General features: G+C 45.8%; 1 protein-coding gene across 5 annotated transcripts in view; it reads right to left on the bottom strand.

Annotated features, from left to right (window-relative positions):
* Nucleotides 1-8,885: 8,885 nt before the first annotated feature.
* ZNF827 (zinc finger protein 827) overlaps nt 8,886-16,827 on the bottom strand; it is a 166,302-nt gene continuing 158,360 nt past the window's right edge. The window contains exons 12-15 of one of the 5 annotated variants that reach the window (XM_059373286.1): nt 14,618-14,809; nt 14,103-14,280; nt 12,047-12,079; nt 10,480-10,567 (exon numbers count right to left, since the gene is read on the bottom strand). In XM_059373286.1, coding sequence (XP_059229269.1) covers nt 12,064-12,079; nt 14,103-14,280; nt 14,618-14,809 — 386 coding nt within the window. In that variant the 3' untranslated portion in view covers nt 10,480-10,567; nt 12,047-12,063. Of the gene's footprint in view, nt 10,568-12,046; nt 12,080-13,002; nt 13,950-14,089; nt 14,281-14,617; nt 14,810-16,827 lie in introns of those variants that run through there. The other 4 variants (XM_059373312.1, XM_059373278.1, XM_059373302.1 and 1 more) reach the window with 4 other exon arrangements.

The raw sequence follows: 16,827 nt of genomic DNA on the forward strand, positions 1-16,827 counted from the left end.
CCAAATTGTAAAGTCCTTCATCAGCAGGAAATTATTATTCTGTCCATTTAGGAAGATACATGGTCTTTTTGTGTAACCAAGACTCCCACATAGTTAGCTCTTGTGGCTGCTAGGTCTATTGTCTGATGCCATAAAGAGATGGGACCTTGACTGATAGTGTGGTGATGACCCATTGCTGTGCCCATTTATTTAATTGTAAAAAAGATGGGCAGGGGGATATTCTGATTAATGGGATTTCTTTGACCCTTAATTATTCTTTTCATATGTTACTCTTTCATCAACCTGTATTTATTTTCAGCAACACAAAGGAAACATGAAAAAAAATTGTCTTTTAATAATGTGAATCCCAGAATAATAAAATTCATGGTCTTCCTTCTGGATGCTCTTACATAAATACATATCTTTTATGTTTATAACTTCATTACATATATATATATATATATATATATATATATATATATATATATATACTGTATGCATTCTTGATATATATTTTCTATGTATCTATGTAACTATCCATTGGTCTATGCTTAGCCCAATCCTCCACTAGCAAAAGGACTGCTGGTTGTGGGTTAGAGATAGAAACAGAGATGACACATACCCTATTTCTACTTTCAATCAGCTGTTTTCCATGAGGACAGATACTTCCCTGTTGAGTGCCAGATGCCTGGAAGATATATGTACAAAAGACACGTGTATGAATACAACACCAGGCAAATCTAATGTAACCATTTGATTCCTCTTTGAGGTCTGGCTGCTGACCCCTTTGTTGGGTCCCCATTCAGGGTAAGTTGGTACCATTGAGAGATACCGGGATGCCTTTTGCTTGGGCTTGAGGCTGGCCTCAGAAAGCTGGGGGATGCCTCCTCTCTGGCCTCATTTGGGCTTTCCTGTGGCTTCCCCAGGTCAAGGAGTCTCTCTGAGGTGAGGGGCAGCCACTATGTCTATCATGTGACGTCCCCCTCATGGAGTCTTAGAAAAGCTCAGTTCCATCACAGAAATCAAAAAGCAAGGCCCCAAGGACAGACTCTGTCATATAGAGCCTTCACCTGCTTCTCCTGTACCACCTCTTCCATTCTGTACCATCATGACTGAACACTGTCCTTGGCTCTGGCCAACTCCAACCAGCAGGAAGAAGAGCTTTGAGCTAACTCAGTGGGTTGGATATACAGCCAACTTTAGTTTAGAGGCCAAAGTGATGGCAACATTCTTGCTCAATGTGATAATTTCATTGGATACCTATTGTTCCCCATCTCACAAACTCCCCTTGTTAAGCCAACTCATAGTAACCAGTTATGGTCAGGTATAATTGACAGCACCTGACCTTAGCTTCACCGGGTGCCCCTGAACCCTGAAGTATAAGGGCCTATTTAGCCAGAGCAGCTCCATCCCGACCCTGCCTCCCCCCCCACCCCCCTTCAGGGAACTTACTTAAAAACAAGTCCTGGAAACCAGTCCCAGGTAACAAAGCCCAAATACAAAGGGTGGGTCAGGTCAGGTGGAGATAACAGCCCAAATGCAGGGATGAGTCAGGTCACCTGGAGATATCCAATCAGTAAAGCATGCATACTGTCTCCCTAGCTACCAAGGAGTGTGGGTCCTGCCTTTTGGGTGCCAATTCTGACCAAGGTGATAGGCTAGTTCCAAAATCTACTAGGGTAAATTGTAATTCAATTGGTCACTTATGTGTGACCTAGCATGACTGTGCAGCTTTCTCTGTGTGTTACAATCTCATTCACCACCTGTGTGTGATCAGGCCCAACCACATGGCCTTTGCTCTATAAAAGTTAGTCTGTAAGGCAGGGAGGGGTCACCCTCTCTGTAAGAGGCATGGCTCCGGCCGGTTGGTTTGATTCTCTATGCTTGGCAGGAAATAAAGCTTTGCTTGACCTTTGCTTTGTATCAGTCTCGCTCCTTTTGACCATGGACCCAACAGAAGTTCTGAACCATTGGCTTCTTTGTCACCTTTGTGGCTGCCCATGGGAATCTACTCAGCCATTCTAAATCATGGCCAAACCTGGAAGTGCAAGGCAGTTAACACTCTGGGGCTACTCTAACCCCTTCTTTCTTCTGTCCTTTGGGCTATCAATTCTGAGATACATTTACATCGCTTCTCATGAGAGTTTCTGGAGGGATTGCATCCCACTGGTGCACAGCAATGACCAGCTGGCCAAGACACCTGGCGTTGGCTTTCCCTTCATACTTGCTTCACTCTTTCTAGTGCCCCATTTTGTTCCTGGAATTGCTCCCCCAAATGATCTCAAAGTTCTCCTTTTTAGGGGGACCTAGAAAATAGATTGGTTGAGGGAGACTACTAATGCTGATCAAGCCCATTGCATTGAAAATATCATAACAGACATTCTGTTTGAAGTGGGACATAAGAGGACAGGGGCTTGTTGGTCCCTTGGTCTGTGGACCACTAATTTAATTTTAAAATTAAAATAGAAGCACACTGAAGCCAAGTGATGGCATCCCCTATCTAGAAATCTTTAAGATCAGAAACACACTGATCATTCTGGGGTGGTTTGGGTGGAGCTCTACATTCAGGCCAGAGGATGGCTAGATAAATTTCCCTGGTCCTAGACCAGTGTTTGCTCTTGCCTTTAAATGCCTGATGATGGGGATAGGTCAGATTTTTCCCTCCGCCTCTATAAACACACGGAGCCTTTCTACCCAATGGAAGTCCCTGGGAGCTTTCATAATGTGTTTAGAGTTTGGGGGCTGAGAGTTTCTTGGTTCTTATTGTTGTTGTTTGTTTTTGTTTTGAGAGAGAGAGAGAGAGGCAGAGGGAGAGGAGGAGAGAGAGAATCTCAAGCAGGCTTCATGCCTAGCATGGAGCCCAGTGTGGGCTCCATCACACAACCCCGAGATCATGACCTGAGCTGAGGTCAAGAGTTGGATACTTCACCCACTGAGCGACCCAGGTGCCCAAGGGGCTGAGAGTCTTTTTAAACAAATGGCAGAGTAAGCATTCTTAGTATATTCTTTCATTGCATTAAAACTAAAATATCTTTCTACTTGCCATAAGCGACTATTTGCTGTTTTACAGAAAACATTTGAAACATTGTGCCAGAGAGCTCAGCCATCAGTCTTGCTGGTCGTGGGGAGGAGGCGGGAAGCGACCAGTGGGCAGGAGGAGGAGGCGACGTTAGAGGAATGCAGGCCAACACTTTCCCTCCCCATCTGGTTACCTCTAACTCATCTAACCAGATCAAGTAGCCATAGTTTGGTAAAATATGTTGAAGCCACCCTCCAGATGACTGCAGGCGATCCGAGCATGATGACTTAGTGTTTAATCAGAAAAGAAACATTTTAGACCTCCCAAACTCTGAAGTGGGCAGAAAAATATTTTTAGCCATTTTTTTTTTCCCCCTGCATTGAGTCTGTTGTGGTTTGAAAATGTTGAGATGTCGTTTTGGCCATAACTGCCTTGCAAGGATTCTGCTTTGTGACCGCCTTTGTTTCTAGGGGCTGATTTTTGCTTGCTCAGAATGACAGGATCATCGTTCATTATATGTTATCTGTTGGCGGGCGGAAGGGGTCTTACAGATCATTTAGTTGAACCTATGGCTTTTGAAGCAGGCCTCCAACTCAGGTGAGCTGATTCCAGGGCAATGGAGCTCAGGGCTGGGAGAGACGATCTGTAACACAGATTGTCTTGAACTAACTAGGCTAGAAAACTCACTGTTAGGGAGCGGTACAGGGGAAAGGAAGTCTGAAGTGTGAGTTGAGGTGGACTCTGCCCTGGGTCGATAATTCTATTGAAAACTAAGAATTAACGAGTATTTAGCCTAACTCTTTTTTTTTTTTTTTTTAAAGATTTTATTTATTTCTTTGGCAGAGACAGATCACAAGTAGGCAGAGAGGTAGGCAGAGGTGGAAGCAGGCTCCCTGCCGAGCAGAAAGCCTGATGCGGGGCTCCATCCCAGGACCCTAAGATCATGACCCAGACCAAGGCAGAGGCTTTAACCCACTGAGCCACCCAGGTGCCCCTATCCTAACTCTTATCAAAACAGAATTTCGGGGGTGCCTGGGTGGCTCAGTGGGTTAAAGCCTCTGCCTTCGGCTCAGGTGGTGATCCCAGGGTCCTGGGATCGAGCCCCACGTGGCTTTCTGCTCTGCGGGGAGCCTGCTTCCTCCCCCCTCTCTCTCTGCCTGCCTCTCTGCCTACTTGTGATTTTTTTCTGTCAAATAAATAAAATCTTTAAAAAAAAAACCCCACAGAATTTCAAAGGAATACAGCAGTTGACTGTCTTTTTCCCTTTTGCAGCAGCGACCATGGTGAGCACCGTTTGCATTTCCTGTTTTACAGACCCAGCTATCAAGAAAGAATTATGAATAGGAGCCCTGCTACCTCATAAACTGATAACCTGAGGCCCTTCTGACCCCAGACAGGGGAAGAATGGGACCCTCAGGCCCCACAGTCACCACACTTTGTCCCAGGGTCTGCTTTATGGATACCTGCTTTGTTAGTTAATGGTACTTATTTGCACAATAAACCTCATTTTGTGTAGGACTTTTCTGTGTTGAGACAGTGGTATAAGTAAGAATGTTGGTTGGGATCTCTGGAATATTTGTGGTTGACGGCCCTTTAGAACGGAGTCCAAATCCCCAAGGGCATTCTTTTATCCTGTGATTTCGCTTACAGGTTCTAAGGCACCCCTGGGAAGGATTCCAGTCTTCTGCAAGCACGATGTGGTCACCCAGCTGCTATCCCCTTTCTTCCCTCCCACCCCTTTTGTATGCCCAAGCTCCTTTTGGATCTCCTCCCTCTTTGAAGACTGACAGCCCTGGGGAGCCTTGAGTTATGTTTCAGCAGCTAATGAGATATGCCTTCTTCAAATCGCTCACAAGCCCCACATCACCTTCGGCAGGCAGGAGTTCTAATATGGGGCTTCTGTGGGTGAGGAGGTGCCTATGCTCACCAAACCCTGATATTTCTCCCCATGCCCCTGTCTGTGACCAGGACTGGGCCTCAGTTAAATCCTCAGGGAGTTCTTAGTGGCCAAGAAAAGGAGCCAATCAGCCGTAGACACACTATAGAAAAAATGGCCTTGAGTCTTAACTTTAAGTATCCCTTTTTTTTTTTTTTAAGATTTTATTTATTTATTTGACAGACAGAGATCACAAGTAGGCAGAGAGGCAGACAGAGGGAGAGGAAGCAGGCTCCCTGCTGAGCAGAGGAGCTCTATCCCAGGACCCTGGGATTATGACATGAGCTGAAGGCAGAGGCTTTAACCCACTGAGCCACCCAGGCGCCCCAACTTCAAGTATCTTAATCTAACATGACAGTAGGAAGAAGTTAAATTAAGGTTAAGTTCAAGTCGGGGCCACATGACTGGCTGGGAGCCTCCCCCGTGCACCTGCTGCAATGTAGGTAAGCAGAGAGATTAGTGGCCACGGTCTGGTCCATCATGGATGGATCTCATCCCAAGTCACTCCTCAGTCACCGGAAGCCCATTAGCGGGAGACCATTATGAAACTGACGATTTCATTTTCTTTGTATTTCTGGCTTTTCTCAATCACAGGGTGATTGAGATGTGATGTAGGTGTGGAGTCAAAGAAAAAGCAGTATGTGTGCAAAATGAAAAGACACTTCAGCCTGTAGTGCTAGCAGAAGGCAAGGAAATCTGATTTATTTTAGAATTTTCAGTAAATATCAGCCACCCCCAAACAAAACTGGTATTGAATCAACTTGATTCAATCACCTAAAAATAGCTATTGGATGAAAACGTGAAGGGGAAAATAGTGTCTGATTAGTGACTGGTCGTTTTCAAAGTGACTTTTCCTACATCATGTCATTTTATGAAAAGTAAATTTGATCTTTTTCAGTGTTAGAGTGAAGCAGTTCATAATTTCTTACAAGGAGCAAAGGACATTATAAGCATGGAAGCTGTGAACTAGATAGAACATTCTCTTTTGCCGCTTTATATTTTTTATCAACCATCGCAGATTCATAGGGAAGATCTCTAAGGAACCAAACTTTAAAATGGATTAAAAAAAAAAAAAACTTAGTGTGCTTGTCATCTTTTGTTTTGGCCTCAGTTTCTTTCTCTGGTACCTTCCTTTGAATGGCAAATCATTACTTGCATTTGGATAGATCATTATTTAGCTTGCAAAACAGACCATTTCCCCCCTCATTAAAATCTCATAGTTGCCAAACTTCATTAGGATAAATGGAATTATTCATCTGTTCCCCCCCCCCCCCCGCCCTTTGGCTGTGGGGTCAGTAAAATGATGTTAAGCAGGAGAGGGGAAGGCTGGTGAACACTTCAACATGTCACTAAGTAATTTCAGGAAGAAGCTGGTCTACAACTGTACTGAATGATGGATACACCCTCAGCCTTAATGGCTATTAATGACTTACATAATGACAGTTTGTATTATAACCATGGTTGTTCAAAACTTGCATTTTGCAATGGCTATAACTAGTAGTGGACATTTCCTAAAAATAAGCTGAGAAGTTAAAATGGGAACAAAGCAAGGCAAATAAAACCCTTAGACTTAACAAGTAGTCAAGGATGGCAACCAAGGGCGGGGGGGTGGGGCGGGGAGGAACAAAAAGAAACAAAAGAGTATAGCCAACCTTTTTTTTTGTTTTAATTAGAGTATATTATACTTCCAAACTGGATACACTAGAAATTGGCAATGCAACATAAGATGCAAAGAAATATACCAGTTACTGTCAAAATGACCCTGTACAGCCTTGTAATGCAAAAAGCTTTATACAATACAAATTTTCAGTAATGTACACAAACCTTGACAGTATGATCATCTGAACATAATATGAGGAGTTAAAAAAAGGATAGAAGCAAGAAAGTGCTGAGAACTCTAACTGCAGTACTATATGGACAGATAAGCTAGCTTCCATTGAAGAATGCATAGTGAAAACAGAATTGAAGTTAGTTGGCAGGTGAATTTCTCAAAGATGTTAGTGTTTTACACGGAAAGGATATCTATGGAATAATCCTTCCCTGAGTATCGAACTGCAAACCAAATTCGGGGGTATATATTATCTCGGTGGAGTCTGAAAAAATGCTGTAGATTTTTTCTTTATTAATAACAATAATAATAATATAAAAAGTCAAACAAACTCCAAACACACCTTTTCTCACACTCAGAAAACTTTTATAATTTACCAGAAAGATTGATGACTCTTTCCAAAGTGCTAAAAAAAGTTGCCCAATTACATTAAGCATAACTAAGTCATTCAAATACAAGTTCAGTGGCAAGCAGTGAAATGCATGGCATTTGAGCAGTAAACATCTCCTTCCGACACCCCTCTTGCTCTTGCAAGTTTCAGCCGAGGACCTCCTATTGCACACGTGGCATGCTGTAAAACCTGCAGTCCTAACTGTCAGGGCCACCCTTTCAGGTTTTTAACCTGCTGGTGCTTCCGTGCGATTCGCCTGTTCTGCCAGCCTCCGTGGGATCCCTGTGGCCCTCTTCTGTCATCACTGAACTTGTAATTTTGAAAGCACATTATTAGCCAAGTGGCACATTCTCCATTATATGGGGATAAAGACAGGACTTTTTAAAAAACCAACCCACCCATATGCCCAGTATTCTTGGAGTGTATTGTCCGTAACTGTCTATAGTGTCTTTTACCGAGACATTGACATGGCGAGGTTGAACGACGCTTCTAACGTAGCCGAGAGCAAATGTCTCTGCCGGAGGATGACCGAGGGTTCGGGAGCTTCCGGCCCTAGCTGGCTCAGCCTCCCTGCCCCTGGGGACATCTCCTTAGTGTAAACAGGTTTGCCAGGGCTGGAGGACTGGCAAAGGGAAGTGTAGCACACCTGCTAGGTCTGGGGGAAGAAGGGTGGGTATGGGGGTGAGGGAGCCCATGGTATGGACCGACGGTACAGTCTTCTGGCTTCCTGTAGAACTGTACCAAGTTCGAGGGGGCTTTCAGTGAAGCAGACTGACTAGAGGAAGAAAATTAGGGATGCTTTTATTTTCCCCTGGTGAAACAGATGAAAAGAAAAATCCCAACTCTAGGATAACACATGATGGAAAACAGCAACGCAGTAAGAAAGCATTCCTCTTGTACACCAGTTCTTCAACAGATAAATAATATATAAACTTTTATATTCCAAACTTTCCATTCTTATACAGAGCACATGTCTTCCTGCCCTTTCAGCCTGTTTCATGCTGGAAATTGTTTTCTTACAAATACAAGCAATTAAGATATTCGGCCCAAGATGACTTTTCCTTTTCTTTTGAAATCACCCATTACATTTTTAAGATTCGCAAAGGGCTAGGCAACCAAATCCACATCTGCTTCTTGCTGCAATAAAGTGCTGCACGTAAGTTGCCATTTTAATGACCACAAAATAAAAGCTTTAAATAAGTATAAAGTTAGCCTCCTAGCAGGTTATAGCTACCAGGCGTTAATAATGTGGAATACAGAATTATTAATAACATGGAGAATACCGCTATAGCTAGACGATCTGCAAACACAAGGGAAACTTCTCAGCGGCATGAGTTGAACCGTAGGACTAAACAGCACCTTTTTGTTGGGTCTTTATATGTTAAAGAGGTTGTGACAAAATTTTCAAACATACAGTCTACTCATTCCATAGAAAAGGTACATTTTTCTTCCTTTTATTTTACTTTACTTTTTTTTGCAGATGAGAAACAAAAACTAGTGCAAGACCAAAGCACTGTGCAAAACTGCTGTTTCCTTTTTTTTTTTTTTTTTTTTTTTTTAGTCTGAGCATTTATACCCAGAATTTATCCAAACCCCTTTAATCTCCTTGGCTGGATTTATCAACCATAAAATTTTTCACTCATACAATTCTTTTCCTGCAAATGAATGGTAACCACTGAATTAATACATCATATATATATATATATATATATATATATATATATAATCTGCCCTTAAAAAAATGATGCACTGTGTGTGTGCACCATACACATTGTATATGTATGGAAACACACACACACACACACACACACAAAACACACTTAAGTTTTGTGATATTGGCTGCAGTGCTGCGAGAAATTTCTTCTGGAGTGGACTCTCGATTCTCGCATCTTCATAACCGAAAAGATCTGAGCACGAGGTCTCTGGCACCCGGTCGGAAATCTCCAGCAGCACTGTGGGTGTCTACCAGTCCTTCATCGACTCAAGCATCAGGCCCTACCACTCTGTAGCCATAAAATAGAGAGGGAAAGTTGATGAAGGAGCTCAGGGAGAGACTGTACGGATGAACAACCTGGGAGGGAAAAGAACGTTCATCGCTGTTAAAAAAGCCAGTACGAAGAAATGTGTGACAGAAATGGCATGGCACACGACACGCGGCTTTCTCTTTCGGAATCCACAACACCCACACACCCCATTCACCCAACAGAAAAACCAAATGCACCAGTGCATAAGCGTACAAGTGCTGATTGCTATTAAGGACACTCTCTTTAGGGCTTAACAAGACAAAATTCCTCTCAGAGCAAAGTACGGAGAAGGGCCGAGAGTGGGAATGGGGAGCTGGGGAGGCATGCCTCTGAAGGTAGAAGTATGCAGTAGGTCACCTCTCTGAAGATTGGATAAAGCAGCTTTCAGGTCAATGCAATAGGGTATCCACACAGAGCCAATCCTCTATTCCTTACTAAAGATATACAGTACACGTGGTTCAGACCCAGGGGCCTGTAGGTTTTGCAGCAACATACACCTGCTGGGGTTGTGTTTAAGTTTTGTGGGTTTTGTTTTTGTCTCTTTGTTTTTGGTACAGAACACGGCTGCCCTCAGACAGTCTCAGCTCGTTCTCGCAGTCCGAGATAGGCGAGGAAGGAGTGTTTGGGTGAGGGGATGCTGGGAGGCGCAGTCTGAGGTCGGGGAGGGTGGAATGTGAGATCCAAGTGGTTCTTGGGGTACAACATTGTCAAGGGAATGAGATGGGCAAAATCCGAGTTCCGGTACTTGTCAAAGCGCAAAGGGGAGCCGTTGAAGGCCAAAGCCTTGAGTGCCAGGTTGGGCTCGGAGCTGCTACCGTGCGCGGCCGACAGGGCCACGGTCTGCAGAGCCTGGGAGGCGGACATGACCGACAGGGGAGACAGGAGATTCCGGGGGCTCCCGACGACGAGCAGCGGGGCCCCGGGGCCGGCTGGTTCCTTGGGGGCGGGGCCCAGGCCCTTCTTGTCCTCCTCGGGACAGTCCCCACTCTGGTGCTTCTTGACGTGGCGGCTGAAGACGAAGGGGTGTGTGGTCTTGAACAGGCACTCTTCGCAGCTGAAGGTCTGGCGGGGGGCGTGCTTCAGCTTCTTGTGCAGGTTGAGATTGTCCTTGCGCTTGCAGCTGTAGCTGCACTGGTCACAGTGGAAGGGCCGCTCCCCGGTGTGCACGCGCACGTGCTCGATGAGCTTGTTGGCGGTCTTGGACAGGTAGCCGCACTGGTCGCACTTGTAGTGGTTGCCCAGGCGGTGCTCCCGGGTGTGCGTCTCCAGCTCCAGCTGGTTGGCCTTCACCGTCTGGCAGATCCGGCACTTGTACTCCATCTTGTAGTGGGTCTTGAGGTGGCACTCCATGGCAGCGGGGCGGTTGGTGGAATAAATGCAGAATGGGCACCTGCCGGGCGGAGGGGGGAAGCAATGACAGGAAGGGTCAGCCGGACAGGCTCGGCGGCGGCCCCGCTTCTACCCTCCTCACCAGCCTCCCCTCACCGTCCTCTCCCCCGCCCCCTCCAAACTCAGAAGGCCTCGCCTGCCCCTGCCCAGCCCTGCCGCCTTTCCGGGGGGGTTTAAGAGGACCCTCTTGGCTCTCTCTGCCCACAGAGCCGTGCCCACTAAGGAGGAGCTCCGGCAACGTACGCTCGACCTACTGTGGGGGTCTCCTGGCTGGATGAGTGAGCCCCAGCCCACGGGAAGGGGAGCAGAGAAAGGGGGAGGAATAAGTAAGCGCTTGCTCCCCTCCGTCCTCCCCACCCATTCCCCTCGGAGCCCTCCCCGCTCCCCCCCAAGACACAGCAGAGGTCTAAACCTCATGACCTCCCCTCTAGATGGGAGCAACACAAAGAATCGACTTTTCATGCACCACACCAAGCACACGCAGAAAGGCTAAGAGTTTTGAAGAACAGCTTATAGGGGGAGAGCTACCTCCAGCAAACAGAAAGTTGTAGGGGTCAGAATCGTGCTTATTAAAGGGTGGTTAGGTTGAGAAGGCCTGTGTGTGTCTCTCTGTGTGAATGTGTGTGTGTGTGTGTGTGTGTGTGTGTGTGTGTGTACATAGATCTGTACTCCTAAATCCTATCTCCTACAGCCCTGGTTCTCCATCAGGAGAGGCAGATGAGGACCAGCACGGGGCTCGGGAGAGGGAGGCCCACCCACCAGCCAATCACTAAGGAGGGTTAAAGAGGGAGGGAGGCAACTGCTATCTGGAACATTATTCCATCATGGAGATAATAGTAATACAACTGGATCATATATTCTCAGTGGGCAGGACCATATCTTGTATTTCTTCTGCGTTCTCGGCAGTGCTTAATAGGCACTGATTCATTACTGGATTGGTCTCTATACAGAATTTTGGCAGATTCTGGTCCCAGCTCCGTCACCTCTATCGGGCCATAGCTGGATATGCCCTGGCACAAAGCCCGGGCCTCTCCGAGGCTTGGTTTCTCCATCCTATACAGGGAGGCTATGCCACCCCCCAGCCTCCTGGCTGTCCAGAGGGGCTAGGAGGAGCAGTGAGGGCATGTTTGCAAATTCTGCTGAGCTTCTCTTTTGGAAGCTGCAAAGCTCAAGTTGGTGGTTGAAATGATAGCTGTAGCGTGTTTGCTCTCTTTCCCAAAAGAATGCAAATGCAAAAGTGGCTGCCTTGGCTCCTGCCTGGCACCTGCAGGGCAGGGCCCAGGAGTGACTTGTCCTCTGAGGGTTTGGAGAGGTGTTCAACAGAGCCCAACACAACCAAGTGCGCCGTGCACTGCTCCTCAGCGCCAAGCTCGCCATTAGCCTTTGCACCTCAGCTCACAGAAGAGTGCACACGAGAGAAATATAAAGCCCATTCCCAGGTCAGGTGCACACACAACCCCTACGCCAAGCTGGGCCTTACCTAGAGGAGTCTGAAACTCACCACTGTCCTGAGCTACGGCAAAAGAAAAATAATAGTATAATCTTATTTGATCTGCATTATGAACAGGATATAGAGTACAAGCAGTTCCATCACAGAAAAGCAATTTAGACATCGGCAGTCTGTTTCATTTTAAGAACATTTCTGTGACCCACAGCTCAATCTTTCTTTCGCTGCTCAGGCAAAGTGCTAAGGGTTTTCCGTGCTCCCAATATTTATCGTAAAGACACTCTCTCAGGCAAATTAATTCTCTGATATGGCAAAGGGAAAACAAAACGAAACAAAACAAAGACTCACTGTATAGCCAGAAGGCATTATCAATTTTTTCAAAGTATTCTTCTACTTGGTCATCCTAGAACATAAACTATTACACAGGGGACCGTTAGCACCACACCGGAAGTGTCTGGACCGGCAAAAAAGCGTCAGCATTCACTGTGCATTCTCCCCAATGGGTTGGAGGCTTGGGACTCCGTAGGTCCCCAAGGCAAGGCTAACTGACAAAGCCACAACTGGCAGGGGGCGCCGCAGAGTTAATGGGTGTGACTGGGCTACTGGGAAGGGCAACGAGCGCTAGTCCAACCACAGAACTACATGGTTTCTTTCATTCTTTCTTTTGTTAAAAATAAGAGTATACAAGTATTTAGAAAGGGACAGTGGGAACAAACCAAATCCAATTCCCAAATAAGCTCTCGCTGGGCATTTCCCATTTCTTGGTTGTCTTGAATTATAATCTCCCCTCCCCCATCCCTGCCATCATCCCCTCCCCCTCCCACTTAAGTACCCCAAGAGTGAAACAAAATGGAATTTGACAGTAGGTGCTGCTCCCTGACTCCTCTGTTTGGGAAAGTTTTTGAGGAGGGTGCCTCTGACCAGGCAGGAGCCTGCAGAAGGGTCAACCCTGGACTGCCCCCAACACTTGACCCCCAGGCTCCTTTTGGATCTCTCCATCCCTCACCCATTCAGGAGAGTCATGCCAACCTCTCTGGCAATATGTGAGTTTCAAAGATAAAAATGTTTAAAAACAAGAGGGCTTTTTTTTCTTGTGTTAAGTAAAATATAAATTTTCATTCTTTTAATGACATGATTATTTCAGCTAAACATGAATAATTATGCCTTGAAACTTGTGTGTCTTCCTGTGCTCAACGACATATGCCTCTTTCTCTGCTAGATCCTAAGTGCCTTGTGAGCAGGGGCTGATTTCAGAATCACCCGGAAGATTAAACTCTAGTAGTGCTAGGACATACATTTCCTGAGGGTAGATATGATGTTTTATTCCTCGTTTGCCCTTCAGCGCCTGTTATCAAGCCAGACACACCGTGCGTTTGGTAAGAACTGACGGGTTTCACTTCAGACCAGAGGGCTTCTTGCAAATACTGGTTAATGATGATGCTTGTTGTCTAGGTCTTTTGGGATCTGTGAGTAACGTGTGACTGGAAATGTCAGATCTCATGAAGGCTAGCCAGGGAGATCCCAATCGCAGTTCCTGGGAAGGAATAAGGCATGTGTGCAGGAAGACCTGAGGCACGTGATTTCTGCCTGAAAAACACTGCCTCCTGCCTGTTCAAAAAGGCAAGGATCCGATATTTGGGGGTGGGGTGCGGATGAGTTGTTGTGACGCTGGTTTAAAAGGCACATGGAAAATCATCTAAAAAAATAGAGACAGTGATGGCCGTGAGAGTGTAATGATTTACACTCAGGGACACTGACCCCCAAGTCCATACACTCCAGTCGGAACCAAACTCAAGCAGTGGAGGATGAGTCTAGCCCGGCGGGCTGAGCTGCTCCAACACGACGCTGGCTCGCCAGGAATCCTGGAAAATTTGTGAAATGGATTCTCCTGCTGCGTCCGCTGACCCCTTGGGGAATAGGTCTGGTTCATATCCGGCTAAAGGTAGCAGAGGAGGTGCCTGACTGACTAGCCCAATGCCAAGCTCTCCCTCTCCATGACCCCAAAACCTTCAGGGCAGGGGGTGGGGTAGGGTTGGGGAAGGGTGTTTAATAACAACACAGTAAAAGGTTCTGTACTTGCTTTCCTTACTTGAGCCCACCGGTGGGGACAGTGTGGCATTTCTTATGCTCCAGCAGCTGTTCAGGTGTCTTCATGAACTTGTGGCACACGTCACACTCAAACATCCGGGTGATGAGGTGTATCTGCAGATGGCGCTCAAACATGTTCTTCGTCTTGCAGACAAAGTTGCAAAAAACGCATTCGAACCCTGAAAGGATGGGAGCTGGGTGTACTGGTGCACGGGGCAGAAGGATGGGAGGGGGTGGGAGGGGGGACAGACAGACCCCTATTTCTCCTCTTCCCCAGCTATACCCTCTCAGGCATTGTTCCTTGAATCTCTGTGGCAAAAGGAGTTAAATGCACAGCTCCAGAATCCATGTCACACGACCCATCTAGCCACCCCATATTTGGATGCAGATAAGCCATAAGACTACAAATTTTAGGTGATGATAGCATTATACTGTTTCCAGGCCTACTGTCTGTGTTCCAATATCACTCCCCTCCTGGGCTTATTTTCAAGCAGGCCAACGCACCGTCTCCCTTACCTTTCTCTGGCTTTTCCTCACTATTCACTGAGGGCTGGCTCCCAGGTACAACAGAGATGACCAGCAGGTTGTTCCCATTCTTGTTTTTCTGAGAGCTGTCTGAATCATCTTTGCTGTTGGCTGAATCACTCAGAGCTGACAGGGAGGAGGAAGAGGGGCTGTTTGATTCACTGGGGGTCTTCCGGTCTTCTCCTGAAAAAACAAACAGACAAACAAACAAACAAAAAAACCCAAAAAACCCAGGTCTGTTATTTAGGAGATGATAACCCTTGAATAAGAGCAATTAGGAGTGGGGTTGGGGTCTCGTGGCTACATCATCACTCAGAGAACACAGGGTGAGGTTCCTAGCTCTCGAGGGGCACCTACTGGGATCCAAGGTCCCCATCATCTATGTTGATGACACTTAGTGGTTCTTGGGAACTCTGTCATGCTTTAAACACAGTATCTCATTTTCTCTTCTCAAAAATCCAGTGAGACACAACTATGATCACTCCTGTTTTACAGATGAGGGAAGGGAGGCACCGTCAGGGTAACCTGGCCTAAGTCACATGCTAGTAAGTGGTGGAGCAGAGATTTCAGTTGGTCCGACTCCAGGATCCATGCTCTTCATGGACTGCGCTCTCCCTCAAAATCAGGAGTAAACCAGTCATTAAAATCCAGTGTCAGGAGACTAATGCTTCCACTCAAGATGAAGTGTTAGAGACTGGGTTTACCATTGCTACTGAAACAAACAAAACCAGACAAAATGTATCAAACAATTGTTGTTGTTATTGTTGTTTTTTCACCCAAATTAGTTTTTACGGCATTGGACATCAGGCACTGAAGAGTGATCCCTGGGACATAAGAGAGAAGAGAGGTGGCTCACTTTCTGCCTTGAGAGTTTACTTTTCTGGCTGCAGTGCAGGAGTGGGGAACTGCCCATCAGACTCACTGAGTTGAGGAGATAGTGCTAAGGGTCTGGGGAGGTCAACATGGCTGGACTTGGCAGGGCGGGTGCCAGAGTGGGGAGATCAGTAGAGAGGAAGAAATCAAAGACCTGCAGGGGGTCCCCCATGAGTATTCAGCAGAGTAGGGATCAGAACACATGTGTGAGAAAACCCCCCCAAGGCTGGAGGGAAAAAAGCCACGTGAAAGGCTTAGAAAACACCGTTGCTTCCACTACACAGATTAGAAAGACTCACAATTCCCAGGGCATAGGGTAGGAAACTAAAGATCTCTTAGAAGTTGGTAATGATCACTCCTAGTTGGACCACTGCTCCAGACCGGCCAGACAAGTCACAAATACAAAACCCAAAGGAGTCAAATTTCCAAGTAATTAACTGCATCCTAAAATAAAGGTCAAGAATTTTTATGGGAATATAAAATATCCAGCACCCAACAAGGCTAATCACAATGTCTGACATCCAAAGATTAGCAGACATGCCAAGAAACAAGAAAACACAACCTAAAATGGGGAGAATGATTAACCAGTCAAAACTGACCCAGAACTCACACAGTTGTTAGAATTTGCAGATAAGGACACAATGTTATTATAACTATAGTCCATATACCGAAAAAGTTAAATAGAGATATGAAAGCTATAAAAAAGATCCCGATCAAATTTCTAGAGATGAAATTTACAACACCTGAGATGAAAAATACACTGGTTGGGATTCCCAGCAATTTAGACAGGGCAGAAAAACAGTGAACCTTGAAGGTAATAGTAATAGAAATTATTTGCAGTGAAACCGAGGGAAAAAAGAATCATAAAAATGAAAAGAGCATCAGTGGATTGTGGGATGTCTTCAAGTAGCTTACTATGGAGTCCCTGATAGGGTGGGAAGGGCAGGAAAATCTGAAAAGGCCAAAACCTTTCCAAACTGGGGAAAACCATAAACCCACAGATCCAAGAGGCGAAATGAACCCCATGCACAAGAAACATGAAGAAATCTATACCAAGGGATATCATAATCCAATTGCTCAAAACCAGTGATGGGTATTAAGGAGGGCACATATTGCATGGAGCACTGGGTGTTACCTGCAATGAATCATGGAACACTACATCAGAAACTAATAATGTACTGTATGGCGACTAACATAACAGGATTAAAAAAAAATAAAGTTAGTTGCAATGTAGGAAAAAAAAAAAGTGATAAAAAATTCCCTAAAGGCAGCCTGAGGAAAAAGGATACATTCTGTGTAGAGGAATAAAAATAAGGATGACAGCAGAT

This window comes from Mustela nigripes, chromosome 1, assembly GCF_022355385.1.
Source record: "Mustela nigripes isolate SB6536 chromosome 1, MUSNIG.SB6536, whole genome shotgun sequence".
Classification (NCBI taxonomy): Eukaryota; Metazoa; Chordata; class Mammalia; order Carnivora; family Mustelidae; genus Mustela; species Mustela nigripes.